Source organism: Crassostrea angulata, chromosome 9 (assembly GCF_025612915.1).
Source record: "Crassostrea angulata isolate pt1a10 chromosome 9, ASM2561291v2, whole genome shotgun sequence".
NCBI classification, from domain to species: Eukaryota; Metazoa; Mollusca; class Bivalvia; order Ostreida; family Ostreidae; genus Magallana; species Magallana angulata.
Genome location: NC_069119.1, coordinates 20,317,839 through 20,342,521, shown reverse-complemented (window position 1 = coordinate 20,342,521; position 24,683 = coordinate 20,317,839). Strand labels below are relative to the sequence as shown.

At 31.8% G+C, this 24,683-nt stretch overlaps 3 protein-coding genes across 3 annotated transcripts in view; 1 reads left to right on the top strand and 2 right to left on the bottom strand.

Moving 5' to 3' along the window:
- Window positions 1–1,866: 1,866 nt before the first annotated feature.
- On the bottom strand, window positions 1,867–5,492 carry LOC128163750 (kielin/chordin-like protein). Its single transcript, XM_052827403.1, has 5 exons — window positions 5,370–5,492; window positions 4,943–5,101; window positions 3,047–3,184; window positions 2,438–2,548; window positions 1,867–2,267 (listed from the first exon to the last, which is right to left on the bottom strand). Exons 1-5 carry the CDS (start codon window positions 5,428–5,430, stop codon window positions 2,017–2,019), a joined length of 720 nt encoding a protein of 239 aa, XP_052683363.1. The 5' UTR covers window positions 5,431–5,492; the 3' UTR covers window positions 1,867–2,016.
- A 2,816-nt stretch (window positions 5,493–8,308) lies between these two features.
- Window positions 8,309–10,577, bottom strand: LOC128163923 (kielin/chordin-like protein). The gene is made up of 5 exons (XM_052827616.1): window positions 10,423–10,577; window positions 10,081–10,236; window positions 9,496–9,633; window positions 8,878–8,988; window positions 8,309–8,712 (listed from the first exon to the last, which is right to left on the bottom strand). The coding sequence occupies exons 1-5, from the start codon at window positions 10,481–10,483 to the stop codon at window positions 8,462–8,464; spliced, it is 717 nt and encodes a 238-aa protein (XP_052683576.1). The 5' UTR covers window positions 10,484–10,577; the 3' UTR covers window positions 8,309–8,461.
- A 5,881-nt stretch (window positions 10,578–16,458) lies between these two features.
- The window catches only part of LOC128162921 (uncharacterized), a 39,053-nt gene continuing 30,828 nt past the window's right edge, over window positions 16,459–24,683 (top strand). The window contains exons 1-5 of the mRNA XM_052826339.1: window positions 16,459–16,551; window positions 16,861–16,924; window positions 17,040–17,167; window positions 20,243–20,502; window positions 23,927–24,084. Of these exons, the coding sequence (XP_052682299.1) occupies window positions 16,525–16,551; window positions 16,861–16,924; window positions 17,040–17,167; window positions 20,243–20,502; window positions 23,927–24,084 (637 nt within the window). The 5' untranslated portion in view covers window positions 16,459–16,524. The remainder of the gene's footprint in view (window positions 16,552–16,860; window positions 16,925–17,039; window positions 17,168–20,242; window positions 20,503–23,926; window positions 24,085–24,683) is intronic.

The window sequence follows — 24,683 nt, the reverse complement described above, 5'->3', positions numbered from 1 at the left end:
GAAACATTGTTGTAAATGATGATGGTGGTCTCTGTGACCGCTTCAGATTGTTTTTTCTAAAATTAAGCGTATCTGCTTTTTCCAACTCTGACGGAAGGATGCCTAAATGATCAATATTTAGGTTCGATAACACTTACCAAATCTTTCAAATGTTCGCCTTTATAAATAGAATAACTTTTAAATCCAGAAAAGAAAATATGAATTTTTGATATTTTATTAACGATGTGTCTTCTAGGCAATAATTAATGTTTTAATGAATAAATTAATGATAAAATCCAATTTCTGTAAAAAAAAAAAAAAAAATCTTAAAAAAAACAAATGGGTAATTTTCATCACGTTCTTCATTCTTTTTAATCGATATTAGTCTTTAGTTCCAAATACAATCGGCAGCCTGGAACAATCCGAACGATCTTGGCGAATATCAGCCAAACTAAAATTGATGGACAAGGTTTGTTTCACAGCAAGTGCAGATTGGTACATTGTTCTAATACTTTGAAAGATATGTAGACATAAGTAGTTTCGACGGCAAGACAGTCAAATGTTTTCTATTATCAGAGTTATAATATATCTAATACGTATTTTACGATGCTTTTCTTTATTTAAAGACTAGTCATCATAGAATGTTTGCATTCAAGATATGGTTCACTCAGGCGACTTTTTGTTTTAAATATTTGAATACAATAAAAAATGCACCACACTTGTGAAAGGGTAAAATGACAAAGTTTACAGGAATAATACTCAATCTAATATATTTAATTTGATATAAAGAAACCCAATTTAAAAAAAACAACAATTTAAACAACTTGTATAAGTTTACAAGTTTTGAGTTTGCAGCACGATGTATTCATGTACCAAGTGTTTATTGACGTAAGTATTAAAAAACAATGCACAAATAGCTAGGGATGAACATTGAAATTGATGTCAATGACTAAAAAAAGCATCCAAATCTGGTCATATTGATGTGATGTATAATGCAAACATCTTATGGCCAGTGCGTCCAAAACTGTAAGCCTACGTTGTGTAACAACAATCAAGCTATTGTACACGATGTTTAAAAGGGGGTCGTCGTACTGAGATAAAATAACATGCTTCTCATCAGTAGGACATGTGGTGATAATGACAGTGTTGACCAGGGTACAAAGATGTGAGAAGGAGAGATCTTCTAGACGATTAAGATGCATTCCCCGAAAATTCTACGATTGATATTCTGTGATTTTAAACAGATTTTGAATCTGATTCAGAAATGTTACTCTTTTTTGTGTGGAGTCGTAAAGAATAGATTAGCTTTTGGGTTCAGTAATTGTGTTTTATACACGTTATATGAAGCAAGAGATGTTAAAGCTTCAAAAATTAAGAGTGTAAAAAAACAATTCAAATACACAGACGTTTTGTTATAAGTCCTACTAATACATGTTGGTTTGACATGAGTTTTGTAGTGCATTTTAGGACGGGCTTTTGAAATACAAATAGCTATCAGATCAACTTTAAAGTTTAAAAGATGATTTCGTCAACCGTAAACTTAAATTAAAAGAAGAACAATTTCTAGTAGTTTAGCTTTTAATTTTTAATAGATTCTTATATATTAAAACAGTTATACGTCAGTTTAATTTATTGGATTGTATAGTACAAAATCAATACAAAATGATATTACACGCAAAGACGCTGAAGGTGTAAATATTGCAAGATATTTTGGACTTTTTTCTTTTTAATATGTATCTGCATACACTCAAGTTTCTTTTATTTATATATCAATGGTTAACATGAATTATGCTTATTTAAAACAAAAACCGTAATCCATCAAGAATATTGGTAATTAAGGAAAGAATGTCATTCAAAAAACCAAAAATAAAAGCATGAGAAATTGTTGTCATATTTATTGTACACACAATCAGTATAAATTATGAAAAACAAAATTTCACATACGAACACACTCGCAAATTAACATGCAAAGAGGACATTCTTGAAAGTCATCAATTGGGGAACAGTTTTGTTTTGAGAGAGAAAATATGTAGAGACCTATTTGCCGTATCCACAGGCAATTTCTGTACACGATACACTGCCGTCATATTTACATGTACATGTGTTACAACCGTCCCTTGCTGGAAATCTGTCTCCCTCTGTATACACCTTGCCGTAGTATTTGCATTTTTTCCGACAATCTATTAACGTACAAACGATCCGACCATCGGATCTGCAGGAACAAGTGTTACAGTCAACTTTGAATGATTCTCCAACTTTGTATACTTTGCCATTAGCCCCTTTACAAGCTGTAAAATACAATACATCGTCTGTTTGAAAGATGACATTTCAAATTTGACATAATTAACACGAACTTGTACTTTACTTTTTAAGAGCACCATTAAGCCAGTCTTGATCTGTTTTATTTTAACGAAAAATTAATTTATTTACACAAAATATACTAACAATATGTACTTACTGACTGGTTTTGTACACCTGACTTTTCCATTCTCACCACATGTACATCTCTCTCCTTCCGTGTTATAAAATATGGCTTTGGGAAAATACGACTCGCCTCTGTAGGTGCAACCTACAGAGCAGATGTGACCATAATTCTCATAAGCTACATTCTGATTACATTTAAATTTGTCCGCGTCAATTGTCGTGAAAAAACCACGTTATAGAAAATCAAATATCGAACTAGCTATAAAGACATACATTTTGTTGTGTATTATTTTCTAGTATTATATTTTCTTTCTTTCTGTTTTTGTTGTTGTTTTTTTTTCTTTTATTTTGCATTAGTAAAACAATTAGTAAAAATTATAATAATTTCAGACCTAACAATCATCAATGTTACAATTTCATTACACAAAAACAGCACAGGGAATAAATCATATGTCTTATTTAAGTATTTCCGTTTCTTTATTTTTCTTTGTTTTTTTTTTTTTTTGTGGGGGGGGGGGTAGTTATCCTACCAGAAGATGTATCTGCCTGCTATCACATAAATATAAAATTATTTTTAAAAACACTTACATATTCTATTTCTTGATTTCGATGTCATGTAAAACTGACTGACAGTATCTCTTACCTTTACAGCAAACTGATGAAGAGGTTTTAGTTCCTATACAGGTGTAACCACGAGGACAACTGATTCCAGATTTACCCAGGCAATGAGGGGCGTTACCGTTACGTGAGTAAGGCTCTCCGAGTTTACATGGATTATCAGCTATAAAAGAATGAATAGAGTAATACAAATAAGATTGTCTTGACCCAGCTCGTTCTTATACTTATCCTTAAATATTGTGTAATTATAGCACACAAATCCTAATTTTCGAAAAGTAAGCATTTTTAGACGGTTATAAATATATTGAAGTCTGAAAAAATTTCTTAAGAACAATATTAGATAAGAAAGATGATATAATACATTGTGATCCTTTAGGTTTATTAGACAAAAAAAATCATGCCTAAAGGAAAATGTTAAAAAGGTTTTGATTAAAGAAACTTGATCACAAATATTTTCCATTTCTAATTAAGGTCTTCCGTTTCCAACGGAAGACCTTATAGTTTTCGTACTGTTTCTTCTTATTATTATTTTTTTCCCAAAATTTTGTGCACGCGATTTCTCGAAAACTATTCGGTCGATTTCGACCATTTTTTCTCAGATGATTGCCAGTGGTCATAATTCTAGAGGTTTTTTTAAATTTTGAAATCGGCACTTCCGGTTCCGATTTACGGCCGATTTTGTAAGTTTTTACGACTAATTTTGTGCAGACATAAACTCAGAGACTATCAGAGATAGGAATATGAAATTTTCAGGATAGGTAGACTATAGGTTGAAGTTGTGCACAATGAAGTTTTTTTGCGCCAGTGGCGCCATTTCTATGAGCTCGCATAGGCTCGAAAATTGGGTACGAATTTTGAATCAAATTTTTCATACGTTTTGATCTGTATCTTTTTATGAGTTGATATTTTGTTAAAACATATATAACAAAAGTGGTAGATAATCAAAAGTTCTTTTCAACAAAATCAAGAAATAGGGGCTGGCCCCTTAAATTAGGGGCCAAGACAGTCATAAACTCTATTACGAATAACTTAAAAACGATAAAGATTTGGTAATGCATTATAGAAGCAAAGTTGTTGATCGTACCAATATCCATTTGAAAAAATCATTGCCACGCCCATTTATTACGTAATTAGGGATTTTTAGGGGCCAAAGTACTTAAACTTTGACGAAAAATAACTAGAGAAGTATACATATTTTGTTAGACATCATAGAAGAGAAAATGTTGGAAAAAATGATTTAAATTGATTCCACTTATCAAAAGACGAATTTCTGTCCCCATTAAGGATCTAGAGGGCTGGCCCCTAAAATATTCAATCATTTGTATCTCAAAAGTGATCAACAATTTTAGATGGATGTAAGAACAAAAAATGTTAGTATTCATGAGACCTTTCGTATAAAATCAAGAAAAAGGGGCTGGCCCCTTAAATTAGGGGCCAATAGACTCCTAAACTCTATTACTCATACCTTAAAAATGATCAAGATTTTGTAATGCATTATAGAAGCAAAGTTGTTGATAGCAGCAATATCTGTTTGTAAAACCCATTGATGACGTAATTAGAGATTTTAGGGGATAAAAATATTAAATCTTTAATGTGCTGTATGTTAAAAAGCAAAACTCTTTGTTAAGCATTTTAAAGGATATTGACAATCGTATACATTATCTAAAAGCAGGTGGTTGAGGGAGAATTCTGAAATGTCATTGATATTTCAATCGAATCGTTTAAAAAATTAAACGGAAGACCTACTCGTTACTCGTAACGAGATCGTATCTAGTTCATATAATTTTTCTGTTGCGCTGACAATATTCAATAGGTTTTAAGTACACGTATGAATGTAAACTAAATTTTAAAAATGTGAAAAATAATTGTTTTACGTTGTATGAAAACTGAGTGAAATGAACAATAGCGTATGATATCTTACATTTGCAACAAAATCCAGGTTGATCGGCAGGGCCTGCTCCACAATAGAAACCTGGTGGACAAGACTGACCAAACGGATTGCAGGTGGGAGGTTTACCTATGTGTTTGTAATATTTTCCATATGGGCATTTGAGATAATCGGGGATTGAAGTCTGATATTCTAAAAAAAAAAAAAAAAGAAAGAAAAGAAAACATACTTTTATATAGTTAATTTTCGTCTAATACATCTATATTAAAGTTTAATTATAGTTTTGTTTAAAGTTTGAAAACAAATCAAACGTCAAAGCTTATGATCGATGTATTCCAAACGATTACGAATAAAAACATTACGAAGCAAATTCAATTTTTTTTATTTGTTAAAACAAATAAAAATTGCCAATTCTAAAGCAATGGTACAATGATTAGCATAAAAACACAAAAGTACTTACGACGGATTCCATTAACCGAGGCAGAAAAGGTTAACGTACAAATGATAAAGAATACAAACATGTTGACTGGTGAACCTGATTGTGTATTGAATGTCTTATACCGTCAACAATCCACTTATATAGTGATTGGAAAAGCAAGAGGTTGAGGTTAATTTAACACCTTAATAATCGACCCAATCAGGCGAAGCTTTCGTGTTGTCGGCAGTTTGATCCGGGAAAAGACCTTGTCAATTCACAGAACGTAAACAAAACAAGGGTTTTCCAAAATAGGTTGCATATTGTTATGTGCGTCATTGGTTGAAAATAATGTTTTTATCTATATATTTTTCTTTTCAATTGTTTAAATTGATTGATGTTTGTTATAAAAAAAAATTGATGGTACAATTTAATTATTCATATCTTACATTTTCTTTGCATTTGGATTCTACAAACTCGATTTCAGAAAAAAATTGTTTGTGCTGTTCTGCACTATATAGAGTTATTAATAACAAGTATAAATCATTTTTTAAAAATTATAATATTCTATGTACCTATATCTGAATGTATAGGTCAGAGGATTTTTAATCAGAATCAGATTACATTTGTATATTAGTTGTTCATAAACAGGTTTATTGTTATTATAAGTATAAACAGTCTGTATTTTGATCATGATCAATCTTATTCAAGTGAAATATGTACCTTCTAAATATTTAGTTCGATAATGTGTAGATTATAAGTTTGATAACATTTAAAATGCATGTCACATGAGGCATTTTATACAAATAAATTTCCGACATTTGATTGCTTCCTCTGCGCATTCTTCAATCACATTGAATGAACTAATGATGTTATTAATTCTATGTAACTTGAAATCTTAGATGATATGACCCAGTTAAATGTTTCATATTTCATAGCTTGGTTCTCCATAATCATAAGTCTTAAGCAACCATTCGTTCAAAAAATGAAGACACTTCGGACAAAGTGTAGAGGGTCCGGCTTAATTTGTTCTACCTTGTAACGGCGCAGTTAAGGTAAAGAAACATTGTTGGAATTGATGATGGCGGCCTCTGTGACCGCTACAGATTGTTGTTTCAAAACTTAAGCATATCTATCTTTTCCAATTCCTCAGGAAGGATACCTTAATGATCAATTTTAGATTCAATTACACTTACCAAATCTTTTATGTTTTCGCGTTTATAAAAAAAACTTTAAAATCTAGAAAAGAAAATATGAAATTTTCGCATTTTTTTTACGATGTGTCTTCTGGGCAATAGTCCAGATAGAATAAGAGGATTAAAATCAAATTTTTGTTAAAAAAAAAAAAAAAAAAAAAGAAAAGAAAAGAAAAGAAAATTAAAAATCCTGAAAACAACGAATTGCTTATTTTCACCACGTACTTGATGTTTTCATCGAAATTAGTCTTTAGTTCCAGTTTATATCGGCAACCCAGAACAATCCGAACGATCATGGCGAATTTCCGCCAAACTAAAAGTGATGGACAAGGTTTGTTTCACAGCAGGTGAAGATTGGTATATTGTTCTAACAACTTGAAAGATAGGTAGAAATATGCAGTCTCGACGGCAAGACAGGCGACTTTTTAATATGTTTTAAATATTTGAATACAATATACAATGTACCACACGTGTAAAAGGGTAATGTTACAAAGTTTACAGGAATAATATTCAATCTAATATATTATTTGATTTAATATTAAAAAACCAAATTAAAAAAAAATAATTTAAACAACTTGTCTAAGTTTACACGTTTGCAGCACGATGTATTAATGTACCCAGTGTTGATTGACGTATGTATTAACAAGACAATGCACAAATCGCTCGGGATGAACATTGCAAACGCTGTCAATGATTGAAAAAAAACATCAAAATCTGGTCAGATTGATGTATAGTGCAAACAACTTATGGTCAGTGCGTCCAAAACTGTAAGCCAACGTTGTGTAACAACAATCAAGCTATTGTGCACGATATTTATAAATCTCATTTTTTGATGATTGTTGTCATACTGAGATAAAATAACGTGCTTCTCATCAGTAGCACGTGATGATGATGACAGTGTTGACGAGGTAACAAAGGTGTTAGTAGAGATCTTTAATACTAGTAAGATGCATACATCGAAGATTCTACGTTAGATCTTCTGTAATTTTAAACAGATTCTGACTCTGATTCAGAAATATTGATCTTTTTTTGTATGGTGTCATAGAGATAATGGCTCTTTGGTTCAGTTATTTTGTTATATGCACGTTATATGAAGCAAGGGGTGTTAAAGCTTCAATAAAAAAAATTAAAGAGTGTCAAAAAACAACTGTTGTTATAAGTCCTACTAATACATGTTAGTTTGACATGAGTTTAGGACGGTGTTTGAAATACAAATAGCCATCAGAACAACTTTAAAACTTAATACTTTAGAAGCACATATTTTCGTTGGGTCAAAATTTCGTTGTTTTTTAAACCAAATAAAATTTGTTGGCATTTAATTTCGTCAAATCATAATATCTTTGTATTCATTATTACTTTGGTTAAAAATTCGTCATGGATTTAATTTCGTTGATTTCTACTGCCAACGAAAATAACGAAATTAAATCCTCAACGAATATTTCTGCTTCTACAGTAGATGATTTCGTCATCCGTAAACTTCAAATCAAAAATTAGAATTAAAAGAAAGAAAATTTCTAATAGTGAAGCTTTTAAATTTTAGTAGATTCTTCTATATCAAGACAGTTATACCTCAGTTGAGTTTACTGGATTGTATAGTAAAAAATCAATACATAGTGTTGATACACGCAAAGACACTGAAAGATGTAAATATTGCCAGACATAGAAGTTTTTAGAAGATATTACAAATATTTTTGGAGGTTTTTTTCTTTTTACTGTATATGTGCATACACTAAAATTTCTTTCTAAGAATAATATTGAAAACAAATAAAAAAAAATAAAGGCATGAGAAATTGTTGTCATATTTATTGTACACACATCAGTATAAATTATGAAGAACAAAATTTCACATACGAACACACTCACAAATTAACATGCAAAGGGGACATTCTTGAAAGTCATCAATTGGGGGGACAGTTTTATTCTGATGAAGTCTGTCGATACCTATTTGCCGTATCCACAGGCAATTTCTGTACACGATACCCTGCCGTCGTTTTCACAAGTACATGTGTTACAACCGTCCCTTGCTGGAAATCTGTCTCCTTCTGTATACACCTTACCGTAGTATTTGCATTTTGTTGGACAAGCTATTAATGTGCAAACGATCTGACCATCAGATCTGCAGGAACAAGTGTTACAGTCAACTTTGAATGATTGTCCAACTTTGTATACTTTGCCATTAGCCCCTCTACAAGCTGTAAAATACAATTCATCGTCTGTTTGAAAGATGACATTTCAAATTTGACATAATTAACACGAACTTGTCTTTTTAAAAGCACCATTAAGCCAGTCTTGATCTGTTTCCTTTTAACGAAAAATTAATTTATTTACACAAAATATTCTAACAATATTATACTTACTGACTGGTTTTGTACACCTGACTTTTCCATTCTCACCACATGTACATCTCTTTCCTTCCGTGTTATAAAATGTGGCTGTAGGAAAATACGACTCGCCCCTGTATGTGCAACCTGTAAAGCAAACATGACCAGAATTCTCACAAAATATATTTTGTTTAAATTCAATTTCTTCAGCGACACTTTTCGTAAAAACAGTTCCTTGTGATAGAGAATTGTATTACTAACTTCGAAGACATATGGGTTTTTTTGTGTGTATTATCCTCTTTTTCCTTTGTTCTTTTTTTTATTTTGAATTATTTATTTTTTTTCATTTGTAAAAAGGAGATAATCAGTTAATATTAGGATATTTCTATATATTGAAAAAAAACCTCAAATTTACAATCTTATTGCCCGAGAACAACACAAAGAATCGTACATGTGTATCTAACTCGGGCATTTCCAGGATATGTATTTTTGGGTGGGTTTAATTTTTTTTCCTTTGTTTCTTTATAATTTGCATTTATTCCCATTTTTTGTGTCTTTGTGCTTAGTATTTTACTGCTTTTAGATATAAACAACTTTGACATTATGTCGTCATTAATTTGATGTCACTTATAACTGACTGACAGTACGTCTTACCTTTACAGCAAACTGATGAAGAAGTTGCAGTTCCTATGCAGGTGTAACCACGAGGACAACTGATTGCAGATTTACCCAGGCAGTGAGGAGCGTTACCGTTACGTGAGTAAGGCTCTCCAAGTTTACATGGATTATCAGCTATAAAAGAATTTAATAAATGAAGCTATACAATTAAGACTATCTAGACAAAGCTTGTTAAGTCATACTTATGCGAAAATAATGTGTTAACATCAAGCAGAACTTGATGTTTTAAAAAAAAAATCTTTAGAAGGTAGCCCGAGAAAAAACTCGAAAATGATAAGATATTTACTATTGATTTAAAAATAGAATAGAATAGAACGTTGGGATCTGTTAAGTTTTATATAACAAAAAAATCATGCGTATAGGATGATATCAAAAAAGGTTTTGATTAAAGATATTTGTAGACAGATATTATATCTGTTACTTAATATATGGTGTGAAATTTGACTATATTCAATGCTTTCAGGTATGAATATAAAACATTTTTAAGTAAATCGATAAAAACTGTCCTACGTTGTATGAACATTTAGTGAAATTAACATTTTAGCGTAGTAAAGTACTTACATTTACAACAAAATCCAGGTTGATCGGCAGGGCCTGCTCCACAATAGAAACCTGGTGGACAAGACTGACCGAACGGATTGCAAGTAGGAGGTTTACCTATGTCTTTGAAGTATTTGCCATACGGGCATTTGAGATATTCAGGGATCTGAGGCTGATCTAAAATTAAAGCAAAACAAATAAAATTTATACGAAGTTATATTTTCAAGACAAGAACGTTGTTTGCTTGTCAGGAATTTCGATAATACATTCTAAATATCATTTTGGGGGGTGTAAAAAAGGCTGAAAACCGAAAAATTTTATTCAAAGACTCATCTATAAATGATACTAATTAAAAGTACTTACAGAGACTTCCATAAGCCAAAGAAGAGATGGTTACGGTACAAATGATTAAAAAAGTGAACATGTTGACTGTCTGGTAGGTAGGTCTTTACTGTAGTGTATCGTCTACAGTACACTTATACATATATATAGGGGTTGGTAATCGCAGTGTCAAGGCTAACGATGTATGAATAATTGTCCCTTTGAGAGACTTTCCCTTGTTTCATATTAACGATGTCAGCAGTTTGATCTGGGGAAAAATATCTTGTTAACTTCTCTAAGCGTAAAGAAAACATGGGTTTTCCAAAAATGTCATCTTGTGTAAATCTTCGTGCGTCACAAGTTACAGGTAGTTTTTGAAAATAAAGGTCAGTGTAAAACTGTCTGATAAATTATTTACGGTTGTCAAAATAATATGTTATTTTAAAGTATACATAAACAGTCTAAAAATTCAAATTTGACATTTGCAGTATATCTAAGTTTGTATACATTTCTATGAGCATGATTCGGCATTCTGACTTTTTTTTGATTGGTCGTCCCATTTTCGATTCATTTATGTCTTAAATAAAATTTAACAACTTAGTATTTATTACCATAATATAATCTTTGATCAAAACTACTTGTAATAATCATAGTCTTAACTGAATTACTAAAAATCTTCAATAAATAACAAAAAAAAAACCTAAAATAGATACAGGTGTATGGGAATTATTTAATCATTTGTATTTATAAATGTATAATGTATTTTTGTATTAATGTGTAATTTAACTCATTTATTATTTGTAGGTTTTTGAAGTTGGTTCGTTTGCTTATGTTTGCGAAAAAATTTTGATAATGGTGAAAACAATTGTCGTAGAAACTCAGTTCCGACAAAATAGTGTTTATTCAGCTTCTTCTGTTTTCTTTTCCATGAACTAAGGAAGTAGTAAAAGGCGAATGTTTACTTCTGAAATCCTAAGATATTAGAATGAAAAATACAATATTTCAATGAAGAATAAAAGGATTGAAAGAAAAAATCCTTTAATTTCGGCTGGATATATAAATCATGTACTTCTTCTGGTAAATTAGTAGTAGTATTCATTTGTTTTAACTTTAAATATTAATTAACCTTAATAAAAGAAAACGCAAAAAATTAAATATGTAATTGGTACAACTATAAATAATCAAACTCAATCTTTTTTCTAGACATTGCGAATATTTAATTGTAAACAGGATTTTTTTAAATCATTATCAATAAAAAAAGAATCTATTTTTATATATGAACACGTCAATTTCTAAACGCTCCACACCAGTATTTATCTGATGTTTTCCAGAATATTTATTGTTGAATGTTGTGGTTTTCAGCTGGCATTAGTCTGTTTCAATGAATAGATATAATTAACGAATTACCATTTGTTTGTGCATGCATAAGTGATAAGACATTCATTCTGCAAACATGGTCTCTTTTTTTTTTTTACGCTAACATAACATTAGTTTTTAGATAAGTAAAACTCCATTTCAGACATTTGTGGCGACATGAATTTTTGTCCATAAAACTTAAATTATTTATATTAAAATTAGTTTGTTGCAATGTTTATAGTTTTAAAAAGACAGGAAAGAAGTAATGCTGTCTTTTCATGTAAACGAGTTTTACCGTCTATACTGTTCTTGTCTTGTCATCAGTTCGAATGATAAATTCTAATATTAAGTTCTAAGGTATTACCTTACTACAATCAAACTAACTTGATCAATTCAAGAAGTGTATATAATACATGTATTATATAATACAAGTTGTTTCGGGATTTTGTGTAATAAGTATTATATTTGGTTTTTTATACAAATGTTAATTATTGTTTTAATTAATTCAATGATAAAATCGTTCGTATTAAAAGTAAAAGGAAGGAATTTTAAATATTTTAACTAGACTTTGGGTTGATATTGCATATCGGACATTTACGAAATTACTACATCGTATTGTTGACATTTACTTAACAAAGCTATAAGCATACAATAATGCTATTAATTTCACAACACTTTCTTTGGCTAGAACAATCTAACTGTGTCTCGGGAAAGGCCCTCACCACAGTTAGAATGCCTCCCATATACCCGTAATGTAATACAAAATTGAAGTTGCATTGACGATAACAGTCAAATTAATCATAATAATCCTTTTTGAGACTGTAAATACCTTTCTTCTAAAATTTATTCCATATAATGAAAGAGTCCAACACTTTTTAACCAATGTGCACGTATTTTCTTTGCTACAAAGACAATATATGGAACGCATTCTATCGTAAAATCGGGTCCATAGGACATTTATTATTCCAATGATAAAACATTCCATCTTTACACTCCTAAGAAATATAATGTGATTTTTTGCACGGAATCAAATATCTTTTTGCCATCACGAAAACAAAATTTATAAAGACTAAGTTGATATGTATAATTGTTATTTTATTTTTTATATAAAGCAAATTTCCAATGAAAATGTACACGAATTTGTATTATTGTTTCTGAAATTCTTTTAATGATGCTTCATAACAATATCTTTGTTTCATAGGGTGTAACGGGTCTTAAATTTTTGGCAGACACAATTAAAAATCATGTTTAAAACAACCGTTTTCTATGAAATCTCAAGGATAAAAGTAACAAATCTTGGATTTTTGTCCATTTCTGACTAATGAAATATATCTAGATTGCCTACAGTCTCTCCAAAAATGGCATAAAACGAGTTCTTGAACTCCTCTTTAAAATGATGTCAAATTGAATACATGTTCCAGGATAACTTTTCCTGGGAATAAATATAGAATATCAAAAGATTGTTTTATTTTCTACATTATTTCTTTAAAGCCGTAAAATACGGGAAAAGATTAATCAAATCAATAATGACGTCATAATGGTTCTAGCACCAAAAATAGACAGTCTGGAATCATTTACTAGATATTGACCTTTATGTTTGTATATCAACAAAAATATCTAATTTTAAAGTTTAAGGCAGTTCTTAAAATGGTTAATCTGTTGACCACTTAGCCTCCTTAAGAACTCTATGTAATGTAAAGTTTAAAAAAACTTAAGAAAAATTTAAAGTAAAGTAAATCAAAAGTTGAATGGCTTGGATATGGGTTAAACCATTAAGACAGTGGTCATTTTTCTATGGGGGTCGTTTCTTTTACTGTTTAATATGAAGAAGACTGACCACTGGGTGTTTTTTCTTCAAAATTATCCAATTATTCTATAGCTAGGGGGCCATTATTCTATGGAGGTCATTATTTTTTTAAACATGTATTCATTTAGTCCGGTGTCCAAGTAGTGTAGTGGACAATGCACTCGCTTTTCACTGCTGCGATCCGAGTTCGATCTCCGTGATCGACAGTGGTTGTATGTGATAGGGTATGACGTTCGTCCGCTTGGACACGTGGGTTCTCTCCAGGTACTCCGGCTTCTTCCCACACCAATGACCCCCTCGCGCTAACATTCGTGCCAACGAGAGATATTAATATAAGCTGTTGAACTTGCTTATCAATCGTTGTAAAATAAATAAAGTTAAGGTCTTCGGGTTCAGGTTTAGTCCGGTGAAATCTCGCTTCATGCATTAATGACAATGCTCATATAAATTTGAAAATGTATCGTGTATTATCTGCATTGCCTCAATGTTGAGTTTAAACTGTAACTCAAGAAACCCAAAATATGAATACTTGGGATAAAAGAAAATATATTAATTCTTGTTATTCCATGACCTTTGCCCAAATAGATTTATACTATTTCATGTTTCTAGCTAGTACCGATATCAAAACAACAGACAATTATAATTCAGATATTGTGAATATTTGGGATAAAAGAAAATATACTAATCTTCATTATCATGCAACTGTGTGACACAGCAGGTAATATCAGAATGTTGCACGAAAAATCTGCATATTTTGCTGATGTTTTGAATTAATACTAATTACGTTTTATAGTAAATTGTGTTTTTCAATGCAGAGAATTCATGAAAAGAATAGTAAAGGGGGCATGGTCATGATTTTGGTCAAATTTTATTTTTCTGTTTTTATTATTTACGATGCTTTAGGAATGCATTTCTAATGATCAAATGAAATTTGGGTGCCAGTCAATGAGTAAATTTAAGCAAGATGCAGAGCTCACAATTCTTCGTCATCTAAACAAGGCTCGTGCCCTGTTTTTTTTTACATTGGTTCGATTTTAGGGTTTGGTACATGGTGCACGAGCCGGAGGCATGTGCACTATGTATCAAACCCTGACTACTATTTAGGCATAGTACATGCACAACACAACACTATTATATAAATATCATATCATATAATACATTATAATATTGTTGCATATGATATTATAGTGTATAATAAAGTATGATATTGTATTGTATGATACTGTATCATAATTGATACATAATATGATATTGTATCATATGATACAATATAATTTGATACAACATTGTATCATATCAAATAAAACATAATGTGATATAGTAAAAAATTACATAATACAATATTGTATGATAAATTTTGCCGAATGTTGTATATACTGACGTGCTTTGCTATAAGTAGCTATGACGTTTGAGTATTGTCTTGTACCAAAACTTATCACCGGAAAAGCTAGCGTTTGTTCTTTCAAATTAATCAATTGATTTCAAATTGATTGATTATTTAATCAACAAGTTGTTGTACAATAAAAAAAAATTAACAAAGTTTTATGTTCTTTTTAAGAAACGAGAGACGTTTCACCTTACCGAGATAACTCGAAATGTTTAGCAGACGAAATCTCATTGAATTTTGTTCTTGGACATTCTGTATCAAGCGTTATTTAAAAAAGCGTTTTTGTGATTCTCATAGAATTTCTTTCGAAATTGTTTAATCCATTTGTTCAATTTAACTTATAGAATTATCGTCAATAATGAGGTGTTTTTGGAAAGATTAATACTTTTAATTGCTTGATGTTAATCGTATGTTTCTATGTTTTATATATATAAATACCGTCAAAAACACTAACGGCTACTGTAGCGTAATGGTAACGCGTTGGACATCAAGACATAATGCTTTTAGTGGCAAGAGTTCGACACCCGCTGTCGGTGCTTGCAGAGTTTTCGTTGTAAATATTTGCCGTGCTCTCTTTCGGCATAGTATGCTTACGCTATATAAATCCATTGTATACTATGCGAAAATAGATGAGTATTGAATATATAGCGACAAACTACCAGGAGGCGTAATAATGTATCATATAATACTATAATGTATTATATTTAATGATATTCTATTATGTGATAAAATTCAATTATTTATAACACAATAAAATGTCATAAAATATGTTGCAATATCAACTAATCATTGTTTATGACAGCATTTTATTGTATTATATGATATATATTGTATGTATGATAAGATGCAATATTGTTTTTTATATTATTGTATTGATAAACATTGTATCTGACTTATAATACGGTATGAAATGAACATATGATTATCATACAATTTTTAAACAGATGATATACGATATTGTGTCAAAACAATATTCATGAATATCAAAGATCATAAAATATGATTTTCATATAAAAGGATAAAGGCAGTCTCATACAGGTGATGCCTCATAAAGGTGATGCCTTGTCTCGTTGAGCTTTTTAATCTGTGACTACCTATGTTTCTAAGAGTTACACAATTTATCAGAATCAAAAATTAATGTCTTAAAAACTTATCTCAGTTTGCTAACGGGACTTTTTTAAACAGTTTTTGTAGTTATTGTAAAAGGGCCTTGTTTAGTTTTTCCAAAAAAAGGCCATTACTGTTCCCTCTAATATCTAAAATGAAAACAATTTGAAAACATGTGCACGTTGATACGTGTCGCAAAATAGCCCTCTTTATCATTGCAAAAGTAAATAAAAAGACATGTGGGTGCTGAGAAGACAAACAATATAACTTTGCATATTCTCAAGGAGGAAGACAAGTGTAAAGTTGCAAAACAATCCAGGATTGTGCACTGTGTATTACTGATAGCCATGTACAAAGTTTATATTCTCCTCATAAATTTACAACAACATTATTGCATTTCTATGTATTTTTGTGGTATCAATTTATAAAGCATTTTAGATAAGTATAAGAAGGCATGATATGAGTTTGCATAGAACGTTTAAAGAAAATGTTGCTCAGTAGTTCAGTGATTTTGGTAAGAAATTGAAATGTTATTATTATATTGAAAGCATTATTTCATGAATTCTGCATTTGTATGCTACATTGATTTTTTATGCACATGAATGTTTTTCTGTGTGTTAATTTATATGTTCATTGTATAAAAATGCAATTAAAGCAATCTGAATATCTTAAAAGCGTGCAAAAATATAAAGTTAATTGTGGCATCATAATAATTTATATATAGTTGTTAAAATGTATTCTTTAGAAATGGTTTCTTAGAATTATTTTCCACCAAGTTGAGATTTCCGATAAAATCATATTAAAATTTACATGTTTTTTTTAGTTAATATGCGTAGGCTTCAGTCAACAATATACAGAAGATCAGCTACGGAGTCTCTTGAGTTATGGTAAAATATAAGTTATTCATATGAAAATCGTTTGAGGATACTTTGCATCATTCCTAAATACCATTTTTTACTAGGTATACGAAGAAAAATCTGATCCCTTATGATTTCTCCCTAGATTGTTCCACAGACGGCAGCATTGAAGTACGAGGGGTCCCAAATGAGTATACGGTGTCTGTGATCAGTACCCCTTGCACGATCTACCTAACTGCTCCAGGGGAATATAACATTCCTAATGGATGCAAGGTATTTAGATCTGCATTCTTGATTAAGAATTTTTTGAAATATTGCATCAAAGTTATTGATAATTACTTACAAGTGATATGAGTATATCACTGCAAAATACGCTACGGCTCACTAAGTGATAAGAACATTGACTGAAAAATCTACACTTGTAAATGAAGACAGTTTAATTAGTTTTGATGGATAAACTCTTGCCTAGCATGACCTCTGGTGGAAAAATGGGATAAAACTTTCTTTCACGGGGTTATCAAGAACGCAGGTTGACAAAGGTGGTTGGGGATAGTTTCACGGGAAAGATCCATTACAATTTTGATATAAAGGAAGAACCTGATGTTTGGTACATTTGGATCATTTTGTTAATAGAGGTGTTCATTGATATATGACACTTTGGTGATGGTAGCACTTTTCATGAGATATTGAATGAAAATGTGAAATCGTGATTAAAATGTTCACTTTCGGTTTTGTGCTTGAATAAAAGGGTGGGTTCCGAACACAAAATATCACTCGTAAAGAAGGTGATTGACTCCCAATTCATTGGTGATATTTTGCAAAGGTAGACATTAAGCTTAACACATCCTATGTTAGTTTAAGGCAGTTGCTTGGGATTGAAGCATGGTGAAAATGTGAAAAGATAATTGTTCAGAAAATTTTAGATCTTCCCTGACTATTCTATATAGTGCTATATGTAAGTTGTACTTGCTTTATTTTAAAATGTTTAGAAATTTTCAAGAGTCAGGATCATGTGTCCCCTGCATGCAAACCAATTTTAGAAAATTGAAAAATTCACTGAAAAATTAGATCACAAATATAAGCACAATCTGCTTCACATTTCATCGACCAAAAAAACAATTATCCTCTGCAACCAGGACGAGTTTACCATGCATCACAGGCAGATATAATCTTGGATTGGCAATCTAAAAACTTCATAAATACAAGAGGCCATCGGCCACATGCTCACCTAAGGAACAATAGGTATGATAAACTCAGCTTAATGGAGTTGTAATACAAACTATCTGGACAATGTTCAATTGACATGTAGATCCTGTATAAACAAAATTCCATTTTTTCCTGGACATTCTTATGTTTATAATCATTAGTCCAATTTCTAACAGGAGGATTGTATAGTCACATCATATGTTGGGTATTGTAGTTCTCAAAAAGATCCTTAACAATTGCTTATATACAGGATATAAACCTACATCAAACTCTGAACCCCTTGTGAGGCCCAATAAATATCTAGGACCCAAAGTTAAAACAATTTTAAAGAATCATCTGGATGATTAGTTTCTGAGAAGATTTTTAAAGATTTACTCTATATATTCCTATGTAAAAGTTTGACCCCCCCCCCCCCCCATTATGCCCCCCCCCCTACTCCTGTGAGTCATGATGTTCACAATTTTGAGTCTACACTACCTAAGGATGCTTCCACACAAGTTTCAGCTTTTCTGACTGATTAGTTTCTGAGAAGAAAAATTTTAAAGATTTATTCTATATACTCCTATGTAAAACTTCGACCCCCTCCTTTGTGGCCCCACCCTACCCCCGGGGATCCAGATTCCCACAACTTTCAATCAACAGTACCTGAGGAAGCTTCCACACAAGTGTCAGCATTCATGGCTGATGAGTTTTTGAGAAGAAGATTTTTAAAGATTGACTCTATAAATTGCTATGTAAAACTTCGACATCCCCCCACACACACACACAGTGTGGCACCACCCAACCCCTAGGGCTTATGGTTTTCACAACTTTGAATCTACAAAAAATGAGAATACTTCCACACAAGTTTCAATTTTCAGCATTTCTGGCTAATTACTTTCTAAGAAGAAGATTTGTAATGATTTTCTTTATATATTCCTATGTAAAACTTCGACATCCCCCTCCCTTTGTGGCCCCTACCTCAGGGGGCATGGTTTTCACAACTTTGAATCTACACTACCTGAGGATGCTTCCACACAAATTTCAGCATTCCTGGCTGATTAGTCCTGAGAAAAAGATTTTTTAAAAAGATTTATTCTTTATATTCCTATGTTACAATGGAAAATTTCGACCTCCCATTGTGGCCCCACCCTACCCCCGGGGTCATGACTTTTACAATTTTGAGTCTACACTACCTGAGGATGCTACCACACAAGTTTCAGCCCTCCTGGCCTAATGGTTATAAGGTTATTCTTATCCACTAATGTACAAGATGGCCGCACACACCCTTTAGAAACCGTTTTCTCTTTATAATGAGAAGATTGAAATAAACTTAAATTATGAAAGTCAAGTTTAATCAAATTGTCTTTCAGTTGTATCTGAAACAATTTCACAATTATTTCAAAAAGGAACTTTCCTATAAAAATGGCACAAGCTATATCTAACACTTTATTGCAAACATAAACTCATGTACATTACAATGACTCTCAATCATGTACGTAGTTCCTTTTTGGGAGTTGATTTTTAATCAACTCTCCTATGCAGTCACTCGGACAAACCGAAAGTGAAACAGTGTTTGGACCTCAGCACAAATCATTGCTCCTGACAAGACTTAGTTCTTGAAAATAATTGATGAATTCGATGTAATGTATGCTGAAGCATTGTTTTTCAAGGAAACTTATTTACAAATACCTTTAAGATAGTCAGATTTTAAATGGTACGAACAATTTAAATATTTTTTGTAGTCGTATGTATTCCTACGCCAGAGTTCAATATAGTCTCGTTCAACTCGACGCTCGGCTGTCTCCGTAAACCCTTGTCGGAGATTTACGGTGTCAGCCGAGCGTTTGGTTGAACGAGACTAGAGTTCAATATTGCTTGGATCCATACAATTTTCGAGAAATATTTCTACCACTGATACATAGTTTGAGTGAATTAATTTTATCTTTAAATATTATTTAACATGATTCATATGGAGGTTTCTCGACATTCTAGTCGAAAAAGTTTTAAAATTCATATTATAAAAATATGCGTAATTCAAATTAGAAACTACGTATACATGTACTTGTCATGCAAAATAACATATCACTGATTTGAAAATAAATAAACATCGACAAAATCAACTCCCGTTAGTTCTTCAGTACTTTGATTATTGTTTTGTAGACTTATAACTACTGGGGATACCAGCATGGCTACCCAACTGATGGGTATTATAGGACCACTTATCGGTATTACACAACTACTCAATGGTACTACACCTCCACCACTGATTACTATGGTGAAGTCGACATCTCCGTATCTCACGGAACTCACTCTGGGATTGTGGGAGGGAGAGATCATCATGAGTTCCGCTTGATCTGTGACAGCCTGCATTCGGGTGGAAAGATGTATCGAGTGACGGGTGTTGTCAACATAGACACAAGGTTAACCCTTACCAAAGTAAAATTATTGCTGCAACAATGCCGCAATATTGCGGCAATATTGCAGCAACACATTTTTGTTACCAGAAACCAGATTTTAAGACTAGTGAAATGTTGCCGCTAGCTGCAACAACTTCTGGTAACATTTTGGCAATACTGCTGGAGTGTTGCCGCTAGCGGCAATAACTTCTGGCAACATTCTGGCAATACTATTAGAGTTATTTCTGTAAAAAATTATATTAACATGCACCTAGAATATTGCCACTAGCTGCAACGACTTCTGGTAATATTCTGGCTACACTCAGTATCATACTGCCAGAAATAATTTTCTGGTAACATCTACATGTATTTGATAATTTAAATCATGAACTAATTTATACATAATATATATTATTCGATCTGGCAATACTGCTAGGCATCATATTTGATTTCTGCTTTAATTAAAATTTAAGGAGAAGCCGAGCAGTGGAGGGGGGTTAAATATTGTCAATTATTTAGATATAATTTCAGTTATAACACTTCAAAATTTGCCAGAAGTTTACCACAAACTTGTCTTTTTCCTCTGATTTATTATGCTTACCGAGCTTGCAAAAGCTTTAGCAAAATTTAGACTTATGAAATTTTACACATTCAGCACAAGTCTAAAACTGGTATATAATTGCATGAATTGCTTTTGTATACATGCCCCCCCCCCCCCCCCAAAAAAAAAAAAATTAATAAGTCGAAAAAATTAAATCTAATAAATATTTTATGATTAAAGTCTTATTCTAAGAAAGTCTCAATTAAAAAAAATCCAGTGATATTCTCTTCAATGGCATATAACTGTCATGCATGGTTAATTACGATGTTTCACTATAAAAGACAGTTTGAATCACCCCCCCCCCCCCCCAACTCATGTTTTACGTGAATACCTAAATGTCTGTTCTTTTGTAACGGTATGTTCTTTTTTATTAAGTTTAAATATCAGTCTACTTAGATTTGAGTATCTAAACTGCTCGATGCATGCTGAATTAAGAATTTTCGTATGCTGTTTGTTTCCACTTTTACTTTCGTTTCAATGTTAAGTTATGCGCGCGCTGATTGATCGATCAAATCGCTAGCCGCCAATTTTCACATTCGAAGCTGCCATGTTGTCTGCCATCGAGCCTCCTGCCATCACTGGAGATGGTGAAATGAATGAAATACGGGAATTATCTGTAAACAAGGTTAAAAAAAAACCACTGTTAACGGAGTGTTTATCTGTAAAAAAAAAAATCAACGGCTGAACTGAGGACGAATCTGAGTGAACGAATCGAGTGTTGACATCCCCTGCACCATCTGCATGAGCACGTTTTTGAAAAAGTAAGTTTAGCAATAAAAATATATTCATTGAATGGCAGTTTAAACATGTTTGTTATAAGAAAATAAACTGAAAGACTGCGATCTACCATTATACCATTACCAATGGGTTCAACACTATTTGAGAAGCATGCGCGGATCTAGAATTTTATTCGGGGGGGGGGGGGGGGGGGGGTCCGACGGTTATTTGAGTTTGCCAGGGGAAGGGGTCCAAGGCATATTTTTGGTAATTTTATAATGTAATTTAAAAAAATTTGAAGGGGATTTGCTTAAAATATGAAAACAATTGCCAATGTGCTTATGTATGAAATCCATTTATCTTCCCAGTAGGTCTGCCCTGTGTTACACAGACCTGAAGAAAACCATGAAAAAAGCTGTCACCTTACTGATTAAATGAATGGTGGAACTGGCAACCAAAAAAGAATGATGGCTTAATTTGTTTAAGATTATGGAGAGGAACATATACTCAACAGTGCTGAATTCCAATGTGGATATTGTTGTGATATTCTGATACCTGTTTTTGTGATTGTTTATGTGTGAAATCAGAATGCCCACGAGACTGTCAAAAAAAGGACATTTGGAATGCCTAGGACGAATGCCTTGATCAATCGTAATACAGCAAGTGGTTGTGCAGGACTTGTAAACAATATGGTTTGAGCTTTGCTTACGGTAAACAGTGAACTTTTGTCCATATCTGTCTGTGCGCGTTGTGTCAATCCGTCTGTGCGCGTTGTGTCAATCAAACTGCAATACATGTTATTCTGCAGCACCAAATTGTCACTGATTAGCTGAGTACTTTAAGTCAAGTTTCATCATGATTTGTTCATCATATTTGTGTTTATTGTATTTATAAAATGTGTTAAATTAAAGATTATAAATTTTAACTGGTGTCCTTTATAAGCATGTTGAAATTCCAGTTTCAGGTCTCTAATATTATACATTATATTTTTAATTCAATACTTATTTTGTGCATGTCACATTGAATAAAATAATTTTTTTACTTCTTTAATATTGTGTAATCACAAACTTTTTTTTATTTTTTATTTTTGAAAAGTCCAAATTTAATGTAATGCAAAATGTTAGCCTTGTTGTAACCTTTTTGCATCTTTAAAAAAAATAAAACTGTAATGGCAATTAAAGATTTTTTTTTCATTTTGGTTGTAGATTAATATAATATACATGACTGATTTACTGTATACATTTATTATTTATAAATATTGCATATATTGTACCATTGATGCCAGAGCACAGAAAATGCATTGAACAAATATTTCTGCAATGTCATTTTTCTAATGCAAATGTATTGCCAGAAAGGTGTTGTCGCAACAATGTGTTGCAGCAAAACTTTTGCGGCAACATCTTTCTGGCAATATTGCCGCAATCTCATTTGCATACGAAAAACGCTACTGCAGCAACATTGCCGCAATGTATTGCCAGAAAGGTGTTGTTGCTGCAACATCTTTCTGGCAATATTGCCGCAATCTCATTTGCATACGAAAAACGCTACTGCAGCAACATTGCCGCAATGTGTTGCCAGAATGTTGCTGCAGTATTGCTGCAATAATGCCAGAATGTGTTGCCAGAAGGTCAATATTTTGGTAAGGGAAGTGCATTTACAATTAATTCTTATTATTTCAAAGACTTGCCCCACCTTAATTTAAAAGTTGTTTTATGCGACTTATGCTTAAAAGAATTTCTTTTTTTCAAATTCATGATTGAAATTGCTAAAAATGTACCACAATATTGTAAATTCTAAATTCAGACACAGCACAATATATATTTGTGTGTTCTGAACATATTTTTTTAAAGGACATTTATTAAATAATCACAAATCCCTTCCTGCATTTGAACACAAGAAGTCAGTAAAAAGGACATGTATATTGGTGATATTAATTATAAATCTTTGAACATAATATCTGATGTCTCACACACACACACACACACACACACACACACACACACACACACACGATTTGGTATAAAATAAAGTATATAAAAATTTACCAAATAAAAAAAAATTTTAATTGTTTTTTATTTTAAAAAATCTTCATAAAATTTGTATCTTATAATTGGGACATGATTTTGTCAGCTCCAATCATGTGCTACCAACCTTATCATATCGACATCAAAAACAACATCGTGCTGGCTACTACCAGTATCCTGATCTTCGTATGACGGATAGTGAAGGGCGGTCAGTCTATAGCACTCACACTGGACAGCTGATCTACCTCCTTATATCCTCCCACGGTAACTATGATCATTCAATAAGCATCTTAAACTTAACAGAAAATAAACCGAGTTTCAACGTTTAAATTTGTTTCTTGTTTCTTTTGTAATGACAAACCAATAATTGGAATAATATGAAATATATGTAGTAAGTTTAATTTGTATTGCATACCAGTTTATATCATGATGTATTAATTCATTGTTTTAAAGGGGAAGGAAACTAAAAATATGTTGTACAATAAATCAACTAATTATCACCTACGATAATTGTAAATCGTATTTATTTGCATTAAGAACCATCGGAACAATGAATAAATCAAGAAAATCGATTGCTTAATTTAGAGAATAAGTACACTTAGCAATAGAGAATTGGCCCTTTTCAAAGCCGTTTTTATGTAGAAAATATCAACAAATTGCTTTTTTCTCATAATATTTAAGAACTAGTGGTTACTGCTGATTTACATGCACGCTAAATTTACCAAAATTAGCATAGAATTTAAACAATTGATGATTTTTCAACGCCTATAGATAATATTAATCCGGAACAATTGTACCGAACCTACTTGAATTGTGTCTATTTAAATCAAAGGGAGGAGACATTTAATTAAATCAACACTATT